Below are 22,775 nucleotides of genomic sequence, written 5' to 3' on the forward strand. Positions count from 1 at the left end.
AATGTCCATTTTTATTTATAGTTTCCATGGGCTGCCTTAACACTATAATTATGTCCTTTAATTCACAGAAGTTTTTACTTTTGAGATCCATTTTATCTGGTTTTTCTTTTCTTGGTTATGCTTTTAGTTTCATAGCAAAATCCAACATCATGAAGCTTTTCCCTTATATTTTCTCCTAAGAGTTTTATAGTTTCAACTGTAAAAAGAATTTGAATTGCAACATTCTAAACATTTTAAAAATTTCTTTTGTGACAGACTGCGTCAAATTCCTCTCCATCTTATGCAGTACCCAGCCCGAGCCATAAAGGTTCTCTTGGCTGGTTTTAAACCTCCTATAAGAGACTCAGGAAAGACAAGAATACCATATTGTCCCAAGTGGAGCATGGAGGCATTGTGGGCCATGATAGATTGTCTTCAAGGAAAACAGCTCTATGCTTCCTCCATGGTAAATATCTATCTTTATTAGCCAAAATTCTCTTAAAAACTGTTTCCAGCAGTTCCTATTAATTTTGTAGTGTTTTGTTTCTATGTAAATCTACATGCAGAAATGTAATAGTTAAGGCATAAAAAGCTGTGCATACTACAAGAAAAATCTTAAGATTTGTTAAATGGTATTTTAGCTTATATATAACAAAATTTATTATCTCTATCATGATAGGTAATGAGTAAGATTTAAATAATCAAGCTATATATCCTGTAATTAAAGAACTTGTAAATTAATGAAGGGAAACAAACATGCAAACCACTACTTAATCTGAGTTAGAATGCAATAAGTATTACCACAGAGGTATGGGTTAGGTTAATTTGCAGGGATGAGGATTGTCATAGAAACATATCTACATTATAGAAATCCCCAATCTCCTTCCCAGTAAGGCAGTCAGCTAGACTGGTGCTAGATGGAAAGTTGACCTTCAGAGGTTGTCCTCATCCTTATTACTGGTATTGACCCTGCCTGCCTCCCTCCTTCCTTTATGTTACCTGCCTGGTCCCATCCATGACTTTGGGATTTACACATAAGATATGATGAGTTCATGAGACAGTAATGTTACTAGAAAGTGCTGTTTAAAAAACCCCTATGCATGTCACAGTGGTGTGTGTGTAGAGTTCATGTAGGATTTCTCTCAAGAAGCCAGGGCAAGTATTTCTTACAAATAAGTATTTTTTTCACCTTTGTGAATAACAATCAAATATACTCCGTTTATGCAAACAGGGGACTTTGAGTGTGGAGCGCAGATCAACTTTAACATAGATAATGGTAATTAATTAAAGTCAGGAAAAGATTGAGACTTAATTACAGTTTAGATAGAGCAGAAGAAAAGAATGGATTTAGCAGGAAACATTGCTGATGCCCTTTGGAAATACAAAGTATAAATTAGAAATAAGTCTAGAGAATGACTTTTCCCTCCTGTGTGAATGGCCAGAGTAGGAAGGAAAGGGCAGCAAAGACATGGTTTTGTTGACAGCTGTACCTTTCAATTTTAGGCTCAGGCACCAGAACAAATAGTGACATTATATGAAGATGAACAGTATCCAGTTCATATGTCATTAGTAGAAATGGGGCTGGCAGACAGAGATGAATGATGTAAGTGTACTTTCTCATCCACTCTTCCAGTTGACATGAAGCATGTGACTGCCATAGCATAAATAATGCTGAATTGCTTATAAAAGCACCCTTTGATTTTCCTTGATTCTCAAAGGAATGAACAAAACTCTACAAGAATCTCTCCTCCAAATTTCTTCTTAGGCCCTTCTTACCTCTTGAGCATCAGCATCAGAGGCCCCATATTTATGAGAACACTGGAATGGCTGTTGTGACCGTCCTAGTACCAGATGGGTATGGGGCGAGCAGGACAGTGAGCACCATAAGTAATTCAGGGCATATGACTGTGGTGTGCATATGGCATGACTGAACAGTTGGCTCCTGATAGTTTTTAAAGCACTGAGTTAACAGATACCTCTTATCTTATTCATTCACATAACTCTTGTGATTCAACAACTATATGTGAACAATTTACATAAAGCAGAGGTTTAAAGTAACACACATTTTGTTTTTTAGGTATAGACAGTGCAGAGCATCTACAAGAGACCAGAGGGAACTTTTCTGTTTTATTTCAGGCTTAGTTTTCTTCATTTGTTCTGCAAGTAGTGCTGTTCTTTTTTTCTCCCCCTTATTCTTACATGTTGAACTGATAAAAATGGTGTGAAAAAATAGTCAATAAACATATTTGCTTTCAAATGTTTTCATGTTTTGTTTTACTATAAATTTAAAATAGTTTAAAATGAACTTTTTAAAAATTTTTAGATGTTGATGAACCTTTATTTTATTCATTTATATGTGGTACTAAGAATTGAACCCAGTGCTTCACACATGATAGGCAAGTAAGTGCTCTGCCACTGAGCCACAACCCCAGCTCATAAACTTAATGATTGTCCTTAAGACAGACATCATGTGATTTGATATTTCGACTTCTCACATGGGTCTTTATGATTTCACTGTATATGAATGTATCCATAAATCAGACACACTGTTGCTCTGTGTATTTTTTAATGATTGTGGAATCACACTGTTAACTTTTATTTTCTATTTTATTTGCACTAGTTAGCTATATTGGTGTGTGTAGATTTATTTTACTCACTTTCACTGCTATACCCATTTGGTGCATGATTTATTAGGTATCAGATATCTGATTACCAGTTTTTTCTTAAAGGCCTCATGTGAGAGGTTTTCTAGTATATATACGTATAATAGTGGGATTTGCTGGGTCATAGGGTAATTACTTTCTAAAAAAAATGGTTATCTAAAGTTTACCAGAGTATAGCCAGACCTTTGTTTGCCAGAATATGACATGAGTATAAAAAGGTATCTCATTGTTTTAATGTGCATTTAATATGCATTTTCTAGTTTATTAACAGAATTATATTCATAGCTTTGGTTCAATTTTCTGTTGAGTTATAATTTTACTGATTTACTATAGTAATCTTTTGTCAGGCTTATGTATCATCTAGTCTTCTAGCCTATGGCTTTTGGTGGGGTGGGTATGGGTTGCTGGGTATTGAAACTAGAACATCCCTATGTGAGGAAAGGGCTTTACCTCTGAGCTGAGCCCTTTTCATTTTAAGACAGGGTCTTGCCGCCAAGTTGCCCATGCTGGCCTCAATCATGCATTTCTTTGCCTCAGCCTCCTGAGTAGCTGGGATTATAGATGTGCACCACCACAACCAGCATCCTTTTCCCTTTCTTGTACTAGCTTTTGACATTTTTTCACTTATTTATAACCTTTAAGATTTGTGGGGGGGGTTTTTTTTTTGTGTGTGTATGTGTCTTATTTAAAAATCCTTCCCTATCCTGAGGTAATATAGCTCATTTTTATGAAAAAGTTGTGAACTTTTGTTTTCATATTCAGTTTTTAAATCACCTGGAATTGATTTTTTCTTCTTTTTTTTGCTACCAAGGATCGAACTCAGGGGTACTCAAGATAGGATCTCACTGAGTTGCTGAATCTGGTTTTGAACTCACAATGCTCCTCTCTCAGTCTCCCCCGCAACTGGGATTACAGGAATGCACCACAGCACGAGCTGATACATTCTTTTTTCAAATGAGTCATTATCAACTTACTTTCCTACCCTGGGGAGGTGGCACACACCTGCTACTCAGAGGCTAAGGCAGGAGGATTGCAAGTTCCAAGCCAGCAATGTAGTGAGACCCTATCCAAAGTAAAGTTTTTAAAAGATGAGGAGGATATAGCTTAGTGGTAGAGCACCCCAGAGTTCAATCCTTAATACAAAAATATATATATATATATTTTTTTTTAAACCAAGGTTTGATCAAAATTTATTGTCCTATTTATGATATAGAGAGGTGACTGACTTGCCCTTCTTCAAGACACCTCGCTTCTGTCAGTCTACAGCATCATTGGTGCAGTCCATCAGTACCAGGCTAGTTACTTATTCACAGCCACCTCTCTTTCAGGTGTCCTATTTTTTCAGCCTTGTTATAACTAATTAGTATAAGATTATATACCACTACCTGTAATACTGTTGGAAATATATGTATTCACTCACTGTTGTAACTTCCCATTCTATTAAAATTAATGCGCCTCTGTTGATCATTTTAACTGTAATACTAATTGAACACTAATATTTTGGCTAGAGAGAGAGAGACACCTGAGTATGCACTCTGTGCAAGTCCATGTTCTATGGCTGCTGTGCCTGGGAGGCATTTATGTGACATACATCTTGTACTTCCTGGTTTTTACAACCATCTCCAATGCAAAACATTATTTAGAAACTTGTACATAGACTAAGGAAAACATCATAACGTATGAACTAACAGTAAAAGACAGGATAGGTGACTTATAAATGAAAGCTGTCCTTGTGCATTTCAAATATAAAATGAAGAAACTATGCATTCCTGCAAACATAATCTTTTACATTTATTCACACACATACACACAGAATCTATAATAAATTAAACAGAATTCACAAGAAATATACATTTTTGACAGGAAAATCAGTATTACTTCATGATTATAGTCATACAAGGATCATTACAAGTCGGATCATTACAAGTCTGTGTCCATTAGGACATTACCATCCTTGTCTTTAACTCGTACTCGACCAGATGTATACTTGGTTTCTTGATGACCATTTGTATAGACAGTTTTAACAGTGCCATCTGGATATTCCCTTCTCTTGAACTGGGAGGTATGGAGTTCTCTTTGGCCATTATTAAACTCTATGATTTTGTTGCCGTCACTGTAAAAATTAAAATAGAATTTCTTTAAAAATATGTAATAGGGCTGAGGCGTAACTCGGTGGCAGAGCACTGGCCTAGCATGCCTAGCCTGGGTTCAATCCCAGCACCACTAAAAAAAGAAAAAGAAAAATGTGCACACAAAGGGAAAGAAAACTCCTTAAAAGTAACCTTTTGATTCTGCAGTTATTTTTCTTGTGGACAATACCTTTGGTCCTTATTACAGCTCCATGTTCTTTCTATAGAATTTCTGCTGCAGGCTAACGGCTTCAGTTATCAGATAAAGTTTGCTTTAATAAACATATTTTTACTACAAAAATGCCTGTTTTTTTTAATGTTATATGTGTTCTGCTTCTAAAAAGTTGATCATTATATTAAAATCTAGCTATTTTGGAGTTTTTGTGGTTTTGTTTTGACCCTCCTTTTCACTAAGTTAAAAGCATCCAAGTGCTTGTTCTGTATCAGGTGGGGAAGAAAGCTGTACTTGGGAAGGGCATCATCAGACTTAGGACAGCCTATTTTGAAACAATGAAAAAGGCCAATAGGCCATGATAGCACACATTTGTAATCCCAGTTACTTGGGATACTAAGGCAGCAGACTCTCCAGTTCAGGCCAGCCTCAACAACTGAAATCCTGTCTCAAAAAAGGGGGGCTGAGGGCTGGGGTTGTGGTTCAGCAGTGGAGCGCTCGCGCAAGGCCCAGGGTTTGGTCCTCAGCACCCCATACAGGGGTAAATGGGTGAAGTAGGGGTGTTGTGTCCAACTACAACTAAAAAATAAATGAAAGATGTAATAACTCATGATAGCCTCAGGGCTCAATCCCTAGTACCACAATAAATTTTTTTTAAAGCAGAGAATGAAAAAATTAACACCAAGTTGATTGCCTGATGTGTGGACATTCAAACTGAACTCTGACACAAGTCTAATGAGAAGTATAGGGTAGAAGACTAGGAATCACCACTTCTGAACAAAGACTGGTACTAGTACTGTGTGGTTTCTTCTTTTCCTACAAATGTAATGGCTGCATGAGGAGTATATGTATGGGGACTCCAAAGCCATTCTGAGAAGCTACTGCTTACCCAGGAGATTCCTGCCCTCCACAGTGTCAGCAGCATTTAAGAACTGATCAGAAACATAAATTACTGGAGTAGGGGGCTCATCAAGATAACCCTGAACAATCCAGTTGATTTTAATGTACACTAAATTTTGAGAACCACTGCTATAAATTAGAAATGCCAAAATAATCCGGGGATTTGTCTGTGAAAAAATGGAAAAAGACTGGTTGTGAGTTAGTACTTGGATAAACAGGTATATAAATTCTTTTGTATCATATTCTCTACATTTTATTACACAAAATTTCAAATGTAAGAAAAAAAAATCTTAATTTTCTGATAGCACTTGAAGTATATACTATATGTTTTTCCTCTAATTTTAAAACAGACTGCTACTTATTTACTTGAATACCAGATGAAGTTTCCAGTCAGGGTAAGGGCCTAAATGACCATAAGAAGTGTCTATGTTATCTAAATGAGTGATTTTTTTTTTTTAATTTTGTAAATACAGGGGTTCAAACTCAGAGCCTCATATACACAAGGCAAGCAAGCAGTCTACCACTGAGCTATAGCCCCAGTTATTAAGTGTTTTTACCTTGTTTTTTGCCAAGTTTATATCATAGAATTCAGTTAGTTAAATATAACTAACATTTAATAGGTACTTTCAATCTCTAAGAAAGGGGGAAAAACAGAAAACAGGATTTGGTAGTTTCATTAAGGTCGCAATTAAAATGGTGAGGATAATAAACTATTATGGATTGGGCAGGCAAGGCCATGAAACATTATCTTTGAGAAAGGTGACACTCATGGGGTGGGGGGGGTGGTAACCAGGGACTGAACTCAGGGGCACTTGCCCACTGAGCCACATCCCCAGCCCTATTGTATTTAGAGACAGGGTCTCACTAAGTTGCTTAGTGCCTCGCTTTTGCTGAGTCTGGCTTTGAACTTGTGATCCTCCTGTCTCAGGCCTCCCCAGCCGCTGTGATTACAGATGAGGTTGTGATTTTTAAAGAACTTAAAAGAACTGGATCAGAGAGGCTACTTAAACAGACTTAAGAGGTGCAGAAATTCAGAACACAAGCAAGAGAGAAAAGAGAGTTTAATTTACATACTGCTGCCATAGTTTAAGTTTGTCATTCTTAAAATTTTACCGGGTACTGCCTGCCTTCTTTGTGTCTCATTTCAATGTTTTCAAATTTTAAATTTTTTTTTAGTTGTTGGTGGACCTTTATTTACTTATATTGCGGTGCTGAGAATTGAACCCACACATGCTAGGCAAGTGCTCTACTACTGGAGCAACAACCCCAGCCCTATTTTGTGTTTTATTTAGAGATAGCATCTCTCCAAGTTGCTTAGCACCTCATTTTTGCTGAGGCTGGCTTTGAACTCATGATCCTCCCTCCCGTTTCAGCCTTCCAAGTCACTGGGATTACAGGTGTGCGCCATGGTCCCAGCACAAAAACTTACTTTTAAACAACTACTTGTCATTCCCCTTTCCTGAAATATTGTGTAGACAACATGTTACCTCACACTATTTCTTGGGTTTTATTTTTTTGGTATCAGGGATTGAACCAAAGGTCACTTAACCACTAAAGCCACATCCCCAGCCTTTTTCTTATTTTGAGACAGGGTCTTGCCAGGTTGGCTTTGAACTCCCAAACCTCTTGCCTCAGTCTCCCGAACTGCTGGGATACAGAAGGGTGCCACCATGCCTGGCTTTATTTCTCACTATTTTTAACTTCAAAATGCTAACACTGTGTTTCACCTGCTCTCTAAGTCTTTAACTTTGTTCTCTGATCTCACTGAAATTTTGAATGACATAAGTAAATGTTTTAGATTTTTAAAAATCCTATGGTAGTAAAAGTTGAACCACGTAAACAGAATCTGGAAACAAATTTAACAGATGCCATACCGTTGTACTCTGACAACTGTACCATCTGGGAAGATGCTTTCTTCTTGTCCATCAGCAAATAAGTTTTTAATAGTCTGATCAGGAAACGTGATTTCTTTTCTTCCATCTGGGAAATGTTTTTCTGTTTTAAAAAGGTTACCAATCTTTTATTTTATTTTTAAATAAAGGGAAGAATTTAATAAAGGAGGATAGAGCAAGTTTGTACCTATTTGTCCACTTGAAAAATGTAAGACCTCAAGTCCTTCTGGGTATGTAGTGTGAGTTGTCTGGGCAGCAGCATAGTAGTAGATCTGTAAAGACATAAGGTCAGGAAGCCCTTTCTCCCAAGATGGTTCAAATGGTTGAGCTTAAAGAAAACATCCCTGGGAAAACATACCACTCTTTCATCTGGCATGACCTGCTTCACATCACCATTAAAGAAATTGACAGTAACACTCTTGCCATCAGCGCTTACTTCTTTCCGAGTCCCATTGGGAAATAGTATAAGTCGGCACCCATTCTTATAAACCTTTTCCACCTAAAAGAACACAAGATTATCTGTAGGTAAGATATCCTCCTGAGACCACATAACCATAATATGCCAAATTCTAAGTGCCTGCTTTGAAATCTTTCATAATAAAAAGTAAAACATTGTCTGAAAAGTATAAAGATTTGGGGCTGGGGTTGTGGCTCAGTGGTAGAGTGCTCGCCTAGCATGCATGAGGCACTGGGTTCAATCCTCATCACCACATAAATGAAAAATAAAGATATTGTGTCCACCTAAAACTAAAAAAATAAATATTTTTTTAAAAAAGTAAAGAAGATCCATTATTTCATTAGAGGTTTCAAACTGGTGATTTTTCAATTTGTTTAATCCTTTTCCATTTATTAGCTGGAATTCTCTAATAAAAATAGAAAACCTTTCCTTATATCAATGATTTGTTACTCTGCAGGAGATTTTCTGGAAAATCAAAATCTTTTGACTGTATTCTTTGTTGTCCTCTTGTTCAAGGTGAACACTGACTAAACGTTGGTCTTATAATTTCAATTCAAATGTATCAGATTTGATTATCTGAAAAAGCAGGTTTTGCATAAAACTAAAGGAGGGAAAAAAGCCCTCACACCTCTCTACAATATGCAGACCTTGTTTATAACCCTTTTTCATTTCCTCATTCAATGGGCATACCCAGCTGGGTATATCCAGTCAACTTTCCTAAGCACAAGACTCAAACTATGTAGGCTAGAATGAAGAGACAGGCCCCTGTGTCAGGACCAACATAAGAAAGGCTGCAAAAGATGAGGGCTAGAATGAACTACAAAGGCTTAGCTCTGGCACAGGTGTATTCCCTTCTTTTGCTATATCACTAAACTAGAAATGGCAACTAAATGCATATAACACACTGAGCATTTTTTACAGTCCAAATGTTCAAACCCCTACAGTCCTGAAGTTAAACCACTAATCCCAGCTACCTAGGAGACTGAGGCAGGAATATCACAAGGTCAAGACCAGCCTAGCAACTTAGTGAAACCCAGTCTCAAAATATTTTTTTTTTTTAAATGGCTAAGTATAACTCAGCACTTCAGCAGTACTCGTCTAGCATGCATAGAGGCCCTGAGTCCAACTCCCAGTATTGGGGGGGGGGGGGGAAATCAACTACAGTCAAGTACCACATGATAACATTCCCATCAATAATGGGTGACACATAGGACAGTGTTCTCCCATAATGATAATGCAACAGAAAAATCGTATCACCTAGCAATGTAGAGGTGGTAACAGTGCAATGGCATTACATGTTAGTGGTGATGCTGGTGTAAACAAACCTGCACTGATGGTTGTACAGAAAATTAAACATATGATTATGGAAAATATGTAAACTTGATAACTATTTTACCAGTTTATATACTCTCTACATTTTTTACTGTTATTTTAGCATATACTACTACTTATAAATTTACTGTGAGCAATGTGCATGTTCCACCAAGAACAGCCTCATAAATCTGCTTAATGCATCTTTTGATTGCATCATTTTCTCTTGTGCTTCATTTAATCTTGAGTAAACGTTCTGTTCATCACAGCCCTAAAATTATATGCCCCCGGAGGTCCTATACATATATGACCATCTAGATTTATATAAGTACATTCTAATGTTCACATTATGATACAATCACTTAACAACACAGATGAATGGATCCCTGTTATTATGCAACGCATGACCATATTTTATAATCTAAGCATTCCACTCTATTTTAGCCAATGTTTATTTTTTAAATCATTCAGTATCTTTAAGAATTTTTTTTGTTAACCTTTCCATCAGGATGATTGATTTCTCCCTGAATTTCTTCTTTTTCTTCCTTCGTTTTATATTCAGAATCTGGGAAGTTTACCAGTTCAAGTGGCTCCCTGGGCAAGGCAGCCTATAAGACAAGACATTTCAAGCAGCTTAAACATATACTTATTTCCAAAAGACAGAATTCTGCCATTATAAGGTTCTAGGACTAGTACTCGGTGCTAAATATACAATGTTAAATAAAAGCCTCCCTTATACTAGTTTAGAAACTTAACATCAATATCAAGCCTGAGTAATCTATTTGAATATACAAAAATTAAAAAAGATTTACTTGTCCTTTATCCGAGCTGCCTAAATCACGAACAGGTACAGACTTGGATCTTTGAGATGGATTCCCTGCTAGGATAAAATTGAAGGGTTAGTTTCAAAATTTAAAATGTTAAAACAGAGGCTGGGGCTGTAGCTCAGTGGCATATGTGAGGCACTGGGTTCGATCCTCAGCATCACATAAAAATAAACAAAGGCAATATGTCCATCTACAATTAAAAAAATTTTTTTAATGTTAAAACTTACAAATACAGTCAAACATTTCTTTAATTTGTATCCTTTTGTGAACTGTTTCCCTTTATCCTTTAACTAAGGAAATCTTAGTATTTTTCTCTACTGATTTGTAGGAGTTTACCATTATATGAATTCCAATATTTACACAAGTACTTATGGCTTCAGTGACCAACAAAGACAATGACAATATCTGTTTTCAGAGGATACACAGTGCAGAGGAAGAAACAAGGGCTCAAATAACAGACCCATGGTATTCTAAAGACAATCAACAAGGACTGCTAAGAGACTGGTGTGGGGTACAGATAAAAGAGGCATTCAAGAATAAAGAGAATTTGGCTTGACCAGTATGTTCAAGTGGCAGCAGCCTAAGCTTTTTAGGTCATCGCCAGCACAGTAAATCATGTAACCCATACATTACAAAAATAAGTGCACACACTCTTAACATGACCCAGCATCCTCCTCCTGATACATACCCTGGAAAAGCCATATCAACAGGACCCACTCTGTAGCCCTGTACATCATTCTGCAAACCTGGGGGAACCTAAATGCTCAGCAACAGGGACGCTTAACTGTGGAAATATGCAGTGGGATTTGTAGAGCTCTTAAAATCAGTCACCCAGAGTTTTTAAGTATCAATGTACTTAAATCTTAAGATACTCAGAGAAAAAAAGCAAATTGCAGAATATAAAATATGCTATATCAATTTATGAACACAATGTAGCAAAATAATAAAAAGAAAAGTACAGAATATTATCAGGAATTACTACCTGTAGATGATGTACAGGGGCTTCAATTATATCTATAATGTTTTATTTCTTAAAGTGGTTATAAATTCTCCATTCTTTAAATTCTGAAATATTTTATTTAAAAACCATGCATCCTCTTACCTCGTGTTGGCAAATAATTTTTCTTACATTTTTCTACCTGGGTTCCTGAAGAAATGTGGCTCTTTTGAAATCGAATAGATGGGTTCTAAAGTATTAGAGATAATTGAATATAAAAGGAGTGTTAGTCTATACATCAGTAAACTGAGTGAAACTAGCAAAACTCAAGTTAGTGATAAGAACACTATAAGTCTGTTTATTCTTGTTTTTATTTTTTTATTATCACAGTAGGCTGAAGTGACCTACCTGTCATCTAGGAATGAACTATACACATATATTCCTTTTATATATATTCATTCTTCAAAATATCATATCAGAGAGCATAATTAGTGAGGTGAGCACAGGCCTCATGATCAGTCAGCCTCTTCCAGGAGCTGTCATACCCTCAAAGGCTAAACCTAGCTCTCCCTGAGAATTCACACTCTTGAACTTGGAGCTCCTACCACTAGGATGAGACCTCCCTGCTCTGTCTTGACCTTACTCCCTGAATCTATATTTTGTCCTGCCTCAGCTAGAAATCCCAATGAGCAAACCCTAGAATCTGACATTATCAATATCATCAATACCCACAATTACCAGCTAAGTGCAAAAATCAGAATTTCAAAGCATTCCACTTACAAAGATCCACAAGGTGGGGCATTCCACCAACTAATTAGCCTTTAAAAACTCAATGCCATTTAATAAAATGCTAATATATTTAAGGATTAGACGCCTTGATTACTACAATTACCTTCAAATTACCTTAGCAAAACATATACAAAAGTACAAAAAAGTGCTCATGGTGGTTAACTCTAAGTGAGTTTTCAGGTGTTTAATGTTATGATTTAGATCTTAAATGTCCCCTCCAAAAATTTATGTGTTGAAGGCCTGGTCCCCAGATAAGAGAAATACTGGGAGGTTGTGGAAACTACTTAAGGATGGGGCCTATTTGGGGAAGTAGGTCCATGAAGGGAATATTGGGACCTGGGACCCTTCCTTCTACCCTTTCACTTCCCTGCTACCACGCGGTAAGCAGCTCTGCTCAACTCATACTCCCCACCATAATGTCTGGCTTCACCACAGGCCCAAAACAATGGGGTCAAATGACCATGGAATAAAGCTGTGAGCTAAAATAAACTTTTCTTCCTTTTAATTGTTTAACTCAAGTATTTTGTAACAGAGACAGAAAGCTGACTAACATAATCATATTAGTCTTCATTTGTTCTCTTTTTGGTGCAGTTCCATAATAAAGTGTTAGTGGAGTAAAGGAGAATGCCACTTCCTTACCACCCATCTATCGTTCTATAGCTCATTCCTCTAAAACTGACACTGACAATGCATAGCCTAACAGTTCATTAACTCATATATTTTTGTGATGTCCTCAGTACCTTGTAGTCTTATGCCTTCTAATACAGTTTAAATTCATGGTTCACTGTAGTCACTCTTGTCTTGCCAACTTCCACATACCTCTCTCATTTTGGCTTTCACTTGTGTGACTATGTGTTTGCTAAAATATAATTTTCTGCCACCTTACACCCAAAAAACTGAAGGAAAAAAATTGTCTTTTCACTTATAGTCTCTAACCCAGGTAGGCCCCAGTAAAGCCCTGAATCAGCCTCCCTACCTCCACAATCCTCCTGCTTTCCACTCAGAAAACTACTTTTCACTTTCTCCTTCCTCTTCAACCTCCTACAACTCCTCCTCCACCCCCCTCAGCTAATGAGCATGCTTCAGCTTCCCTGAGAAAGTTAAAGCTTTAGAGGGGACCTACTACCAGCTGCCACCAGCATTAGCCTGTCATCAGGTACAGCAGCCTATACCTGGCCAGGACCAACCCTCCATTCATTCCCAGACCTACCCCTCATCTGTCCCAAGATGCCACTCTGGACATTCCCCTACTTTCTCCTGTATCAGCGTCTTCCTCTCCACTGAATCAATACTATAAACATACACATTTGTCCTCATCTGTTCATTTTCCTATCTTGAAAAACACAAAAATCCTTCTCTTCAGCCTCTACACACCTCACCACAGAGCTCTTGGGCTTTGTCTGTAACTGTATCGCATTCTCTCTTGTCAGGCTTTCACCTTCACTACTCCAAGACAACAGATTTATTGCCCACCGCAGTTATCTCAATTTGGTAAATCAGATGGCTGGTCTCAGTCCTTACTCTGCAGCAACAACCTATATAGTAAGGAACTCTCCTCTTCAAGGTACTTTCTTCATTTGCCTCAGGACACCACACTGGCCTCCATTCTACCTGCTGTCAGGCTGTTCACTCTCTTCATCCCTTGTTTCAGAGCTAGCTCTTCCCTATCCATTCACAGCCCCAGTGGTCTCCCCTGGCCTAATGCTTCAGCACACATTCAGAAGACCCCAAGTGCAACCCACAGCATCTGTATAAATGCCACAGCAGCATCTCCACATAATGGCTAGACAGTATTTCCTACTTCCTTGACAACATCTGAGCTCCTAGTAGCCATACTCCCTGAAAATACTTGCTTTTCTTCAGGTTTCTTTTGGGCTCCATTAGGCCAAAAGCAAACTAAACAGTGATGGGAAGTTATTCTTAACTCCTCTTTTGCTGTCACATCCCTGTACCAGTTCATCAACAAATCTAGTCCACTTCAGATCTTCCAGTGCCGCTAACCAATCTCAGCCACCAATCATCAAAACAATCCCTGTGTTCCTGACAAGGCCCATTTTGCCCTCCCATCTATTCCTTCAGTCTGCAGCAGACAGTGTAAGCTTACTAAAATAAAGGGGCAGGCCACCCTGACCCCCAGGGGCTTGTAACTCACTCAAGAAAAGCCCAAGTGCTCATATGAACCTGTTAGGGCCTAGTGAATCCAACATGTTCCATCTCCCTCCAGTTCTGTCCCCAGCAGCTCTCCCACTCAGTCAGTTCCAGTGCCTTATCCTCGCAGCATGTCCTTGCTTCCTCCTGCAAGCCATTCTTCTTTAGTAAGGAATCCTACCCAGCTATCCTATCCAAATGGTAGTACCCCATGCTCCACACCTCAACAGCTATCTCCTCCAGTCTTGCTTTTTTCCCCTTAGTCCCATCACTATTTCATACCACACATTTATTTATCTATTCTATTTAAAATCTTTCTGCTGCTACTAGAATAAATTCCATGAAGGCAAGGAATTTTGTCTGTTTTGCTCACTGCTGTACCCCCATATGCCTGCCACAGCCTGGTTATTCACATAGATAAATGAAAGACCAGTACCCTGATTAGAAAGAAGCCTATGTATGTGACTGCAAAAACTTGACATACATTTGGTTCTTTTAAACTGAGGTTATCTAACCTATTGTAGAATACCTCCTTCCTCCTTTGTAAGAAGTATAAAAATAAATATGAAGGGCTGGGGTTATGGCTCAGTGATACAGCACTCGCCTAGCACATGTGAGGCACTGGGTTCAATCCTCAGCACCCCATAAATAAAGGTATTATGCCCATCTACAACTAAAAAATATTTTTTAAAAAATTAAAATAAGTAAATAAATAAATTTGAGCTGGGCGCACTGCCTGTAATTCTAGTGACTTGTAATTCTAGTGACTTCAGGCTGAGGCTGAAGGATTACAAGTTCTAGGCCAGCCTCAGCAACTTAGTGAGACTCTGTCTCAAAAAACAAAAAGGGCTAGAAATGCAGCTCAATGGTAAAGCACCCTTTGGTTAAATCTCCCATACAAAAAAATAAAATAAATTTGTCAAATAACTGTATAGCAAAGCATACAGGACTGAACCCAGGGCCTTGCACTGCTAGGCAACTGCTCTGCAAACTAAGCTACATCCCCAGCCCCCAAAAGAATTTTAATTATGGTAAAATACACATAACCTAAAAATCCACGAAATTTTTGTTTTTGTACTAGGAATTGAACAAAAGGGTGTTTTACCACTGAGCTAAATTATTGATTTTGAGAATGTGCCTTACTAAGTTGCTGAGGCTGGCCTTGAACTTGTGATCCTCCTGCCTCAGGCTCCAAGTGGCTGGTATTACAGGCATGCACCATGTCCATCCAGCTAAAATTCATCATCTTAACCATTGTTAAAGGTACACTTCAGTGTACATTCACACTGTTGTTGTATAACATCAGTTGTCCAACCATCTCTATAACCTTGTGATCTTATAAATCTATAATTTTTAACACACTAAATACTAACTCCTTGTCCCCCAGTTCCTGGCATCTACCATTCCACTTTGTCTTTATGAATTTGAATGCTTGAATATTTACCATCACCCTCTGACCTCACAAAACCAGCTAGACTCCAAAACCTACCACAGACTCATCGTTTTTTGTGGCAGTCATACACTGGTAGGCCTTAGGGCTGCTCTCAATTGCTTCTGCTTTCTTCCAGGCATCAATTCGGAATCTTTCCATCACTTTTATCTCTTCCCGGAGATCCGTGTTCTCTTTGACTAACATTTCTATCTGGCATCTGAGACGACTGTGTGTGCTTGACCATTTTGCTTCCTTTCTTTTCAAATCTTCTTGTAAATCTGCTACTTGCTGTTTCAAAGCCTCTCCCCAGCAAAAAAAAAAAAAAAAAAAAAAAATTAGATTTAAAAGTAAAAGGACCAAAGAGACACATCAATGAAACAATAGCCCAAAACCAACATCAGAAAAGGCTTAGGCAATAAATGACTGGATTTTTGGAGAAAGGAATAGGGAATCAGGTGAGACTTTCACTTTATATCATTAACAATTCTAGAAAGCAGAGACCACACCCCTTAGAAGCTGACTGTAATAACACGGCATGAGATAATAAAGGCCTAACCAAAGACAATAATTGAAAGAAAAAGAAAGGATCTATGAGCAATACCTGGTAAAGAAAAAATTACAGGAATTCATAAACAGAAGGAAAAGTTTTGATAAAGGGTATACTGATTCCAAAGTCAAAACAACCTGACCTGAAAACTGATTTTATATGGAATTCATTGGAAGACATGGGTGTTAACAGAGTTTTCAATGGCCTAACTAAATAAGTAAAGAAACTACTGAAATGTGTAGAAGCAATGTGCAAGTAGACAAATAGAAATCAAGACTAATGTCGGGCAGCTGGGGTTCTGGCTCAGTGGTAGAGAGCTTGCCTACTAGCTTGTGTGAGGCACTTGGTTCCATTCTTAGCACTGCTAAGAAAAAATGCTCATCATCTCTAGCAATCAGAGAAATGCAAATTAAAACTACTCTAAGATACCATCTCACTCCAGTAAGAATGGCAACCATGATGAAGACAAATAACAACAAGTGCTGGCAAAGATGCGAGGGGGAAAAAGGCACACTCATACATTGCTGGTGGGACTGCAAATTGGTGTAGCCAATTTGGAAAGCAGTATGGAGATTCCTTGGAAAGTTGGGAATGGAACCACCATCTGACCCATTCCTCTTCTCGGACTATACCCAAAAGACCTAAAAAGAGCATACTACAGGGACACAGCCACATCAATGTTTATAGCAGCACAATTCACAATGCTAGACTGTGGAGGTGCCCTTCAATGAATGAATGGATAAAAAAAAAATGTGGCATATATACACAATAGAATATTACTCAGCACTAAAAAATAATAAGATCATGGAATTTTCAGGGAAATGGATGGCATTAGAGCAGATTATGCGCTAAGTGAAGTTAGCCAATCTCCCCAAAAAAACAAATGCCGAATATCTTCTCTGATATAAGGGGGGTGACTCAAAATGGGGAAGAGAGGAAGAGCATGGGAAGATTACCTCTACATAGGGAAGAGGGGTGGGAGGGAAAGGGAGGGAGAAAGGGAATTGCATGGATGGTAGAAGGAGACCCTCACTGTTATACAAAATACATGTATGAAGATATGAGGAAAAAAAAAAAGAATAGTGTTACCCTAGATTAGGTAGAGAGAAGTGATGGGAGGGGAGGGAAGGGGCTGGGGAGATAGGAAGGATAGTAGAATGAAATAGACATTATTATTACTGTGTGTATATATGTGAATGCATGACCAATGTGATTCTGCAACCTGTATACTCAGAAAAATGAGATATTATATCCCATCTGATTCAAATGTATGTGTCAAGGTCATTGTACTATCATGTGTAACTAATTAAAACAAATTAAAAAATAAAAATAAAAAATAAATAAAATAAAAGTCCATCAACAACTAAAAAAAAAATTAAAAAAAAAAAAAAAAAGACTGATGTTAGAACAAGGTAAGATCAGTCACCTATGGAGCACAAGCAATTTGCTGGAAGTGACCAAGCACTGAGAGAAAGGAGCACTGGCAGAAACAAGAGATCCCTCAGCAAGGGGGCTGAGTCATCAAAAGCCCTGACCACCTCAGTAACATGTGCACAAACACTCAGAAACTTGGCCCCATCTATTGCCTAGGCCACACAACAGCCAATAAAGTAGCCTGTAGGAGAGAGAATGACACATGGGCTCAAAGCTCTCTCCTTCAAGAGTGCTATACCATCAACAGCACAGAATTGGACTTATTAAGGTCAAAGCTTTAATCCCAGTTGAATGCCTCAAAAGCTCCTGAACATCAAATTCCTTATGTAAAAAATTATAGAATATAACCAACAAGTGAGAAATTTCTCAAAAGCATATTTATTATACAGGAAAATAGACTTTTAATACTAAAATGATAACAAGTCTAAATGGGTTAAGATTTCAAAAGCTATTGATATTTACAAAATATCTACTTTCAGGCACCATTAAAGGTCCTTGGAATATTAAGAGTAACACATCCCAGCCACATAAGAGGTTGAGGCAGGAGGATCCAAGTTTGAGGCCAACCTCAGCAATTTAGTAAGACCATCAGCAAATTAACAAGACAGTCTCAAAATTTAAAAAAAAAAAAAGGACTGGGGATGTAGCTCAGTGGCAAATCACCCTCTGATTCAATTCCCAGTACACACAAACAAACATACACACACACACACACACACACACACATGCTTAGGCCCTCATGATAAACTATCTCAAGGGGAATATTAGCATAGGTGAGGGTAATGGGATATGCATGTGCAGAGCAGGAAAGCGCAGTTGTGAATATGATGTGTAGAGTGCCAGGCTAGGTGTGGTGGCACACACCTATAATCCCAGTGGCTCAGGAGGCTAAGGCAAAAGGATCTCAAGTTCAAAGCCAGCCTCAGCAAAACCAAGGTGCTAAGCAACTCAGTAGTGAGACCCTATGTCTAAATACAAAATAGGGCTGGGGATGTGGCTCAGTGTTCAAGTGCCCCTGAGTTCAATCCCCGGTATCGCCCCCAAGAAAAGGAGGATGCCAGGCAAAAGTCACAGGGCAATAAGGGGGATAAATGAACATCAGGAGGACAAGAAGCTTCAAGAGAAGAGAGGCCAGGACATGTAAGAACTTGAGGCTTTTATAGTAAGAAAGAAGCAGAGGCATCAAAAAGTCTGAGCACAGAGAAGACATGGCCTCCTTCCTTAAGGAAAGAAGCCACATGAACAGGGCAAGAGTTGAGGCCAGGCACTTAGTAAATCTATTAACTCAGAGGTAGCAACTTGAATTGGGGTAGACTTTACTGACAGAAAAGTATGGAATAGAAGAGAACGAGAAGCCTGGAGAAAGATTCTAGGTCTCTGACTTAAGCACAGGGAAGGACAGTTGGGAGGCAACTTGTGAACATGCTGAGCCTGAAGTGTCCGGCAGCCAGTTGGACAAACTTAACCAGCTGAGGCCAGGATGCAAGTCGGACCTTCAACAGATAAATGTTAACATAAACCTGGAAAATAAACTGAACACGTTAGGGAAGGCCAAGCCTCTGGTTGACACTTCTACTGCCTCTGCTGTTGCCATATGCACCCCTCAATTCAAGAGAGGAAAAAGCAATAGAATCTGAGCCTTGCAGTAATCTAGGTTATAAGAAACCCACAGCTTCAGGTATCACAGGAGGCAAACAGAGATGAGGCTTACGGATGAGAAGGCAAAGGATGCTGGTAAGCCACATCCCAGAGGGACTTCACCATGAGGTTTACACTGGAGGAGTCACAGAATCCTCAAAAGGTGCAATTTCAGAGTAGATGGCCAGGAAGCCAGATTTAATTGTATAGGAAGAAAACAGGAGGTTCAGCAGACATGGCTAGTTATCAGTGGTGACTTATTGACAAAATCTCATACTCCATGAAAATGAGATAAAAGCTACATGGGTCAGTGGGTGAACTGCTGACTTGAGAAAGGCACCTCTCCACTGCCAGTCATCAGACACCCCTAATGTGCAGATGATTGGATGCCAAAGCTGGAGAAGATTTAAAACAAAAAAAAGCCAAGACCAGATGGTGTGAAATAACCAGTTGTTACAAAAAGCAGGCAGACTTCTAAAACTTCAGGGGTATATTAAAGGGCAGAGAAGCCATTACAATCAAAGGGGCTCCCACTAGTCAAGTTGGGACCACTTGATTATCAGACAAGAAACTTTATAATTAATTAGAGCAACTTGGTTTTGTGAGAGGTTAAGAAACAACAATGATGAATGTAAATTCCAAGAAGACAGAGATATCTTATATTACCAATTCCCCAGTGCTTAGAAGTGTTCAGTGAATTGGTACTTACTATAAATAAGCCAAATAGTATAAGAAAAACAAGGAACTATCCAAAAGCAGAAAAAAATAATGAATATACACAGTCATACATGATTAATCCAGTATGAAAAGGACCCAATGCTTAATTAACACCAGAAGTCAGACATGCTAAAAAAGCAGAAAGGGTTCAAGAATGAGTACCAAAATTGTAAATATCTAACATCCTAAATAGGAAAAATACCCAACCCAACCCCTTGTCTCCAAACACAGCTTTGATGAACAATGCCCATAGCTTCCTGCAGTGATGGCAGGCCCAGTCCTATACTGTCCAATATGGTTTTTAAGTCTTGAAATGAAAGCTAAGACACTGAACTTTTAATTTTTCTTTTTTTTCCTTTTTAAGATGGGAGCCTCACAATGCTGCCCAGGCTGGTCTTAAACTCCTGGGCTCAAGTGATCCTTCTGCCTCAGCCTCCCAAATAACTGGGACTACCTGACTAATTTTATTTTTAATTTATTTAAATCTAAATAGCCACACATAGCTAATGGCTAACAGCCTGAACAGCAGAGCCTCATAGAACAAAAGCATACATTATTCAAGGGAAAGGCATCAGGTTTCAAGAAAGTAAAGCCCATATATTATTTTTACAACAAAGTAAAACAGAACTACAAAAACTTGATTTGAATCAACTCAGAAGAGGTGATCAGGTCCTAAGCTGATCTATCTTGAAACTTTAGTGGTCTGAGAGATGTTTTTTCTTCTTTTTGGGTCTGTTAAGATTTATTTAATATAACAAGTATCAAAATAACTATGGCGGGCTGGGATTGTGGCTCAGTGGTAGAGCGCTTGCTTAGCACCTTTGAGGCACTGAGTTCAATCCTCAGTACCACATAAAAATATAAAGGTATTGTGTCCACCTACACCAAAACATATTTTTTTAAAATAATAACTATTGCTTTAATCCCACGAGATTTAGAAACAAGAAAAATGAAATGACAAATTCATTGTGCAAGTATTTTAGAATTGGTTATAGTTTTCAATTTTATAATAGAAGTTTTCTATATTTGATTATGTTTTAACTATTTAAGTATTTTAAATGTTTACAAAAAAAGCCATAATAAATGTGTGACTGTAAGACTGTCTAAAAGAAATTAAGTTTAATATCAATTTTTAATCTTTATTATGCAAAGAGCAAAAACACACCCTTAAGAATTGACAGTGGAATCTAAAATTGGCATATGTATAGAAGAAGAATTAGATAATATTTTTTGTGCTCACACCATTTAACCTGTATATTGCACTTCTAGGAAACTGCCCACAGATAAACTCAAGTTTGTGAGCTACATGGGCACAAGGATAGGGATTGAAGTATTTCATTCACTACTATGTTCCCGATATGTGCCTGCTACACAATCGGTACTTAATAACCAAGTGTTGAATGAGCAAATAGAAGAATGATATATGTACAAGGTTACTTGGTATAGTACTTCTTTAAATAGAAAAGGAACAAAAATAACATAAAATTTCAGTAACATAAGTCATGGCACTTACATTGCAATTCTACACAATGGTAAAATAAAGATGATGCTCTTTTGAATACAGAAAGATGTCAATATTCTACCATTAATATAAAAGAAAAAAAACCCAGGGACAACAGTCATCATTGATATTAAGGCTGTTAGGTATGATAAAGGCATGTAATTATATTTTTTTAAAAGGGTCTTTTCTCAGAGATACATACTTGAGTATTCACAGATGAAATGACTGAATAGGGAATTCACTTTAAATATTACACATTAAAAAACAAAAAAAGAATGGAGAAGGGTGAGAGGGATAAAATATGTACTATTTGAAATTTTCTACAATAAAAAATGTTATAAAGAGGCATATTCAAAAAAACAAAACAAATAATCCAATCAATAAATGGGCAAAGGAAATGAACAGGTACTTCAAAGAAGAAGAAATACAAATGGTTAACAAATACATGAAAAAGAAAAAGTTCAACATCACTAGCAATTAGAGGATTGAAAATTAAAACTACACTGAGATTTCATCTCACTCCAGTCAGAATGGCAATTATCAAGTATATAAGCAACAATAAATGTTAGCAAGGATGTGGGGGAAAAGGTACACTCACTCACACATTGCTGGGGGGACTGCAAACTAGTACAACCACTCTTGAAAGCACTATGGAGATTTCTCAGAAAAATTGGAATGGAAACACCCTTTGACCCAGTTATCCCACTTCTCAGCATATACCCAAAGGACTTAAAATCAGTATGCTATAGTGACATGGCCACATCAATGTTCATAGCAGCTCAGTTCACAATAGCTAAGCTATGGAACCAACCTAGGTTCCCTTCAACAGATGAATGGATAAAGAAAATGTGGTACATATGCACAGTGAATATTACTCAGCCACAAAGAACAAAAAAAAATATGGCATTTGCCAGTAAATGGATGGAACTGGAGACTATCATGCTAAGTGAAATAAGACAATCCCAAAAAACCAAAGGCTGAATGATGTCTCTAATAGGTGGATGCTGAGTCTCAATGGAGGCGCATGGGTGGGTGGTGGTAGTGGAGGTTCTTCAGATTGGACAGAAGGGAATGGGAGGAAGGCAGGGGAGTAGGAATGGGAAAGACGGTAGAATGAAGTGGACATAACTTTCCTATATTCACATATGAATACATAGCCAGTGTAACTCCACATTATGCACAACTACAAGAATGGGAAGTTATATTCTGTGTATATGTCAAAATACATTCTACTTGGGCTGGGGTTATGGCTCAGCAGTAGAGTGTCTGCCTAGCATGTGCAAGCCCCTGGATTCAATCCTC

At 38.0% G+C, this 22,775-nt stretch overlaps 2 protein-coding genes across 6 annotated transcripts in view; one reads left to right on the forward strand and one right to left on the reverse strand.

Moving 5' to 3' along the window:
• The window catches only part of Rnf17 (ring finger protein 17), a 115,389-nt gene extending 113,808 nt beyond the window's left edge, over positions 1-1,581 (forward strand). For both annotated transcript variants that reach the window (XM_046446941.1, XM_046446951.1), the window contains exons 34-35: positions 256-445; positions 1,483-1,581. In XM_046446941.1, the coding sequence (XP_046302897.1) occupies positions 256-445; positions 1,483-1,581 (289 nt within the window). The remainder of the gene's footprint in view (positions 1-255; positions 446-1,482) is intronic.
• Positions 1,582-4,408: 2,827 nt separating this feature from the next.
• Cenpj (centromere protein J) overlaps positions 4,409-22,775 on the reverse strand; it is a 59,589-nt gene continuing 41,222 nt past the window's right edge. For 2 of the 4 annotated variants that reach the window (XM_046447430.2, XM_046447406.2), the window contains 8 exons: positions 15,694-15,936; positions 11,433-11,517; positions 10,316-10,383; positions 10,001-10,111; positions 8,094-8,234; positions 7,923-8,007; positions 7,718-7,838; positions 4,409-4,755 (listed from right to left, as the gene is read on the reverse strand). In XM_046447430.2, the coding sequence (XP_046303386.1) occupies positions 4,563-4,755; positions 7,718-7,838; positions 7,923-8,007; positions 8,094-8,234; positions 10,001-10,111; positions 10,316-10,383; positions 11,433-11,517; positions 15,694-15,936 (1,047 nt within the window). In that variant the 3' untranslated portion in view covers positions 4,409-4,562. The remainder of the gene's footprint in view (positions 4,756-7,717; positions 7,839-7,922; positions 8,008-8,093; positions 8,235-10,000; positions 10,112-10,315; positions 10,384-11,432; positions 11,518-15,693; positions 15,937-22,775) is intronic. The other 2 variants (XM_046447415.2, XM_046447423.2) reach the window with 2 other exon arrangements.

This window comes from Marmota monax, unplaced genomic scaffold (assembly GCF_021218885.2).
Source record: "Marmota monax isolate L192 unplaced genomic scaffold, Marmota_monax_Labrador192_F-V1.1 WCK01_AAM20220418_F8-fsc00043, whole genome shotgun sequence".
NCBI lineage: Eukaryota > Metazoa > Chordata > Mammalia > Rodentia > Sciuridae > Marmota > Marmota monax.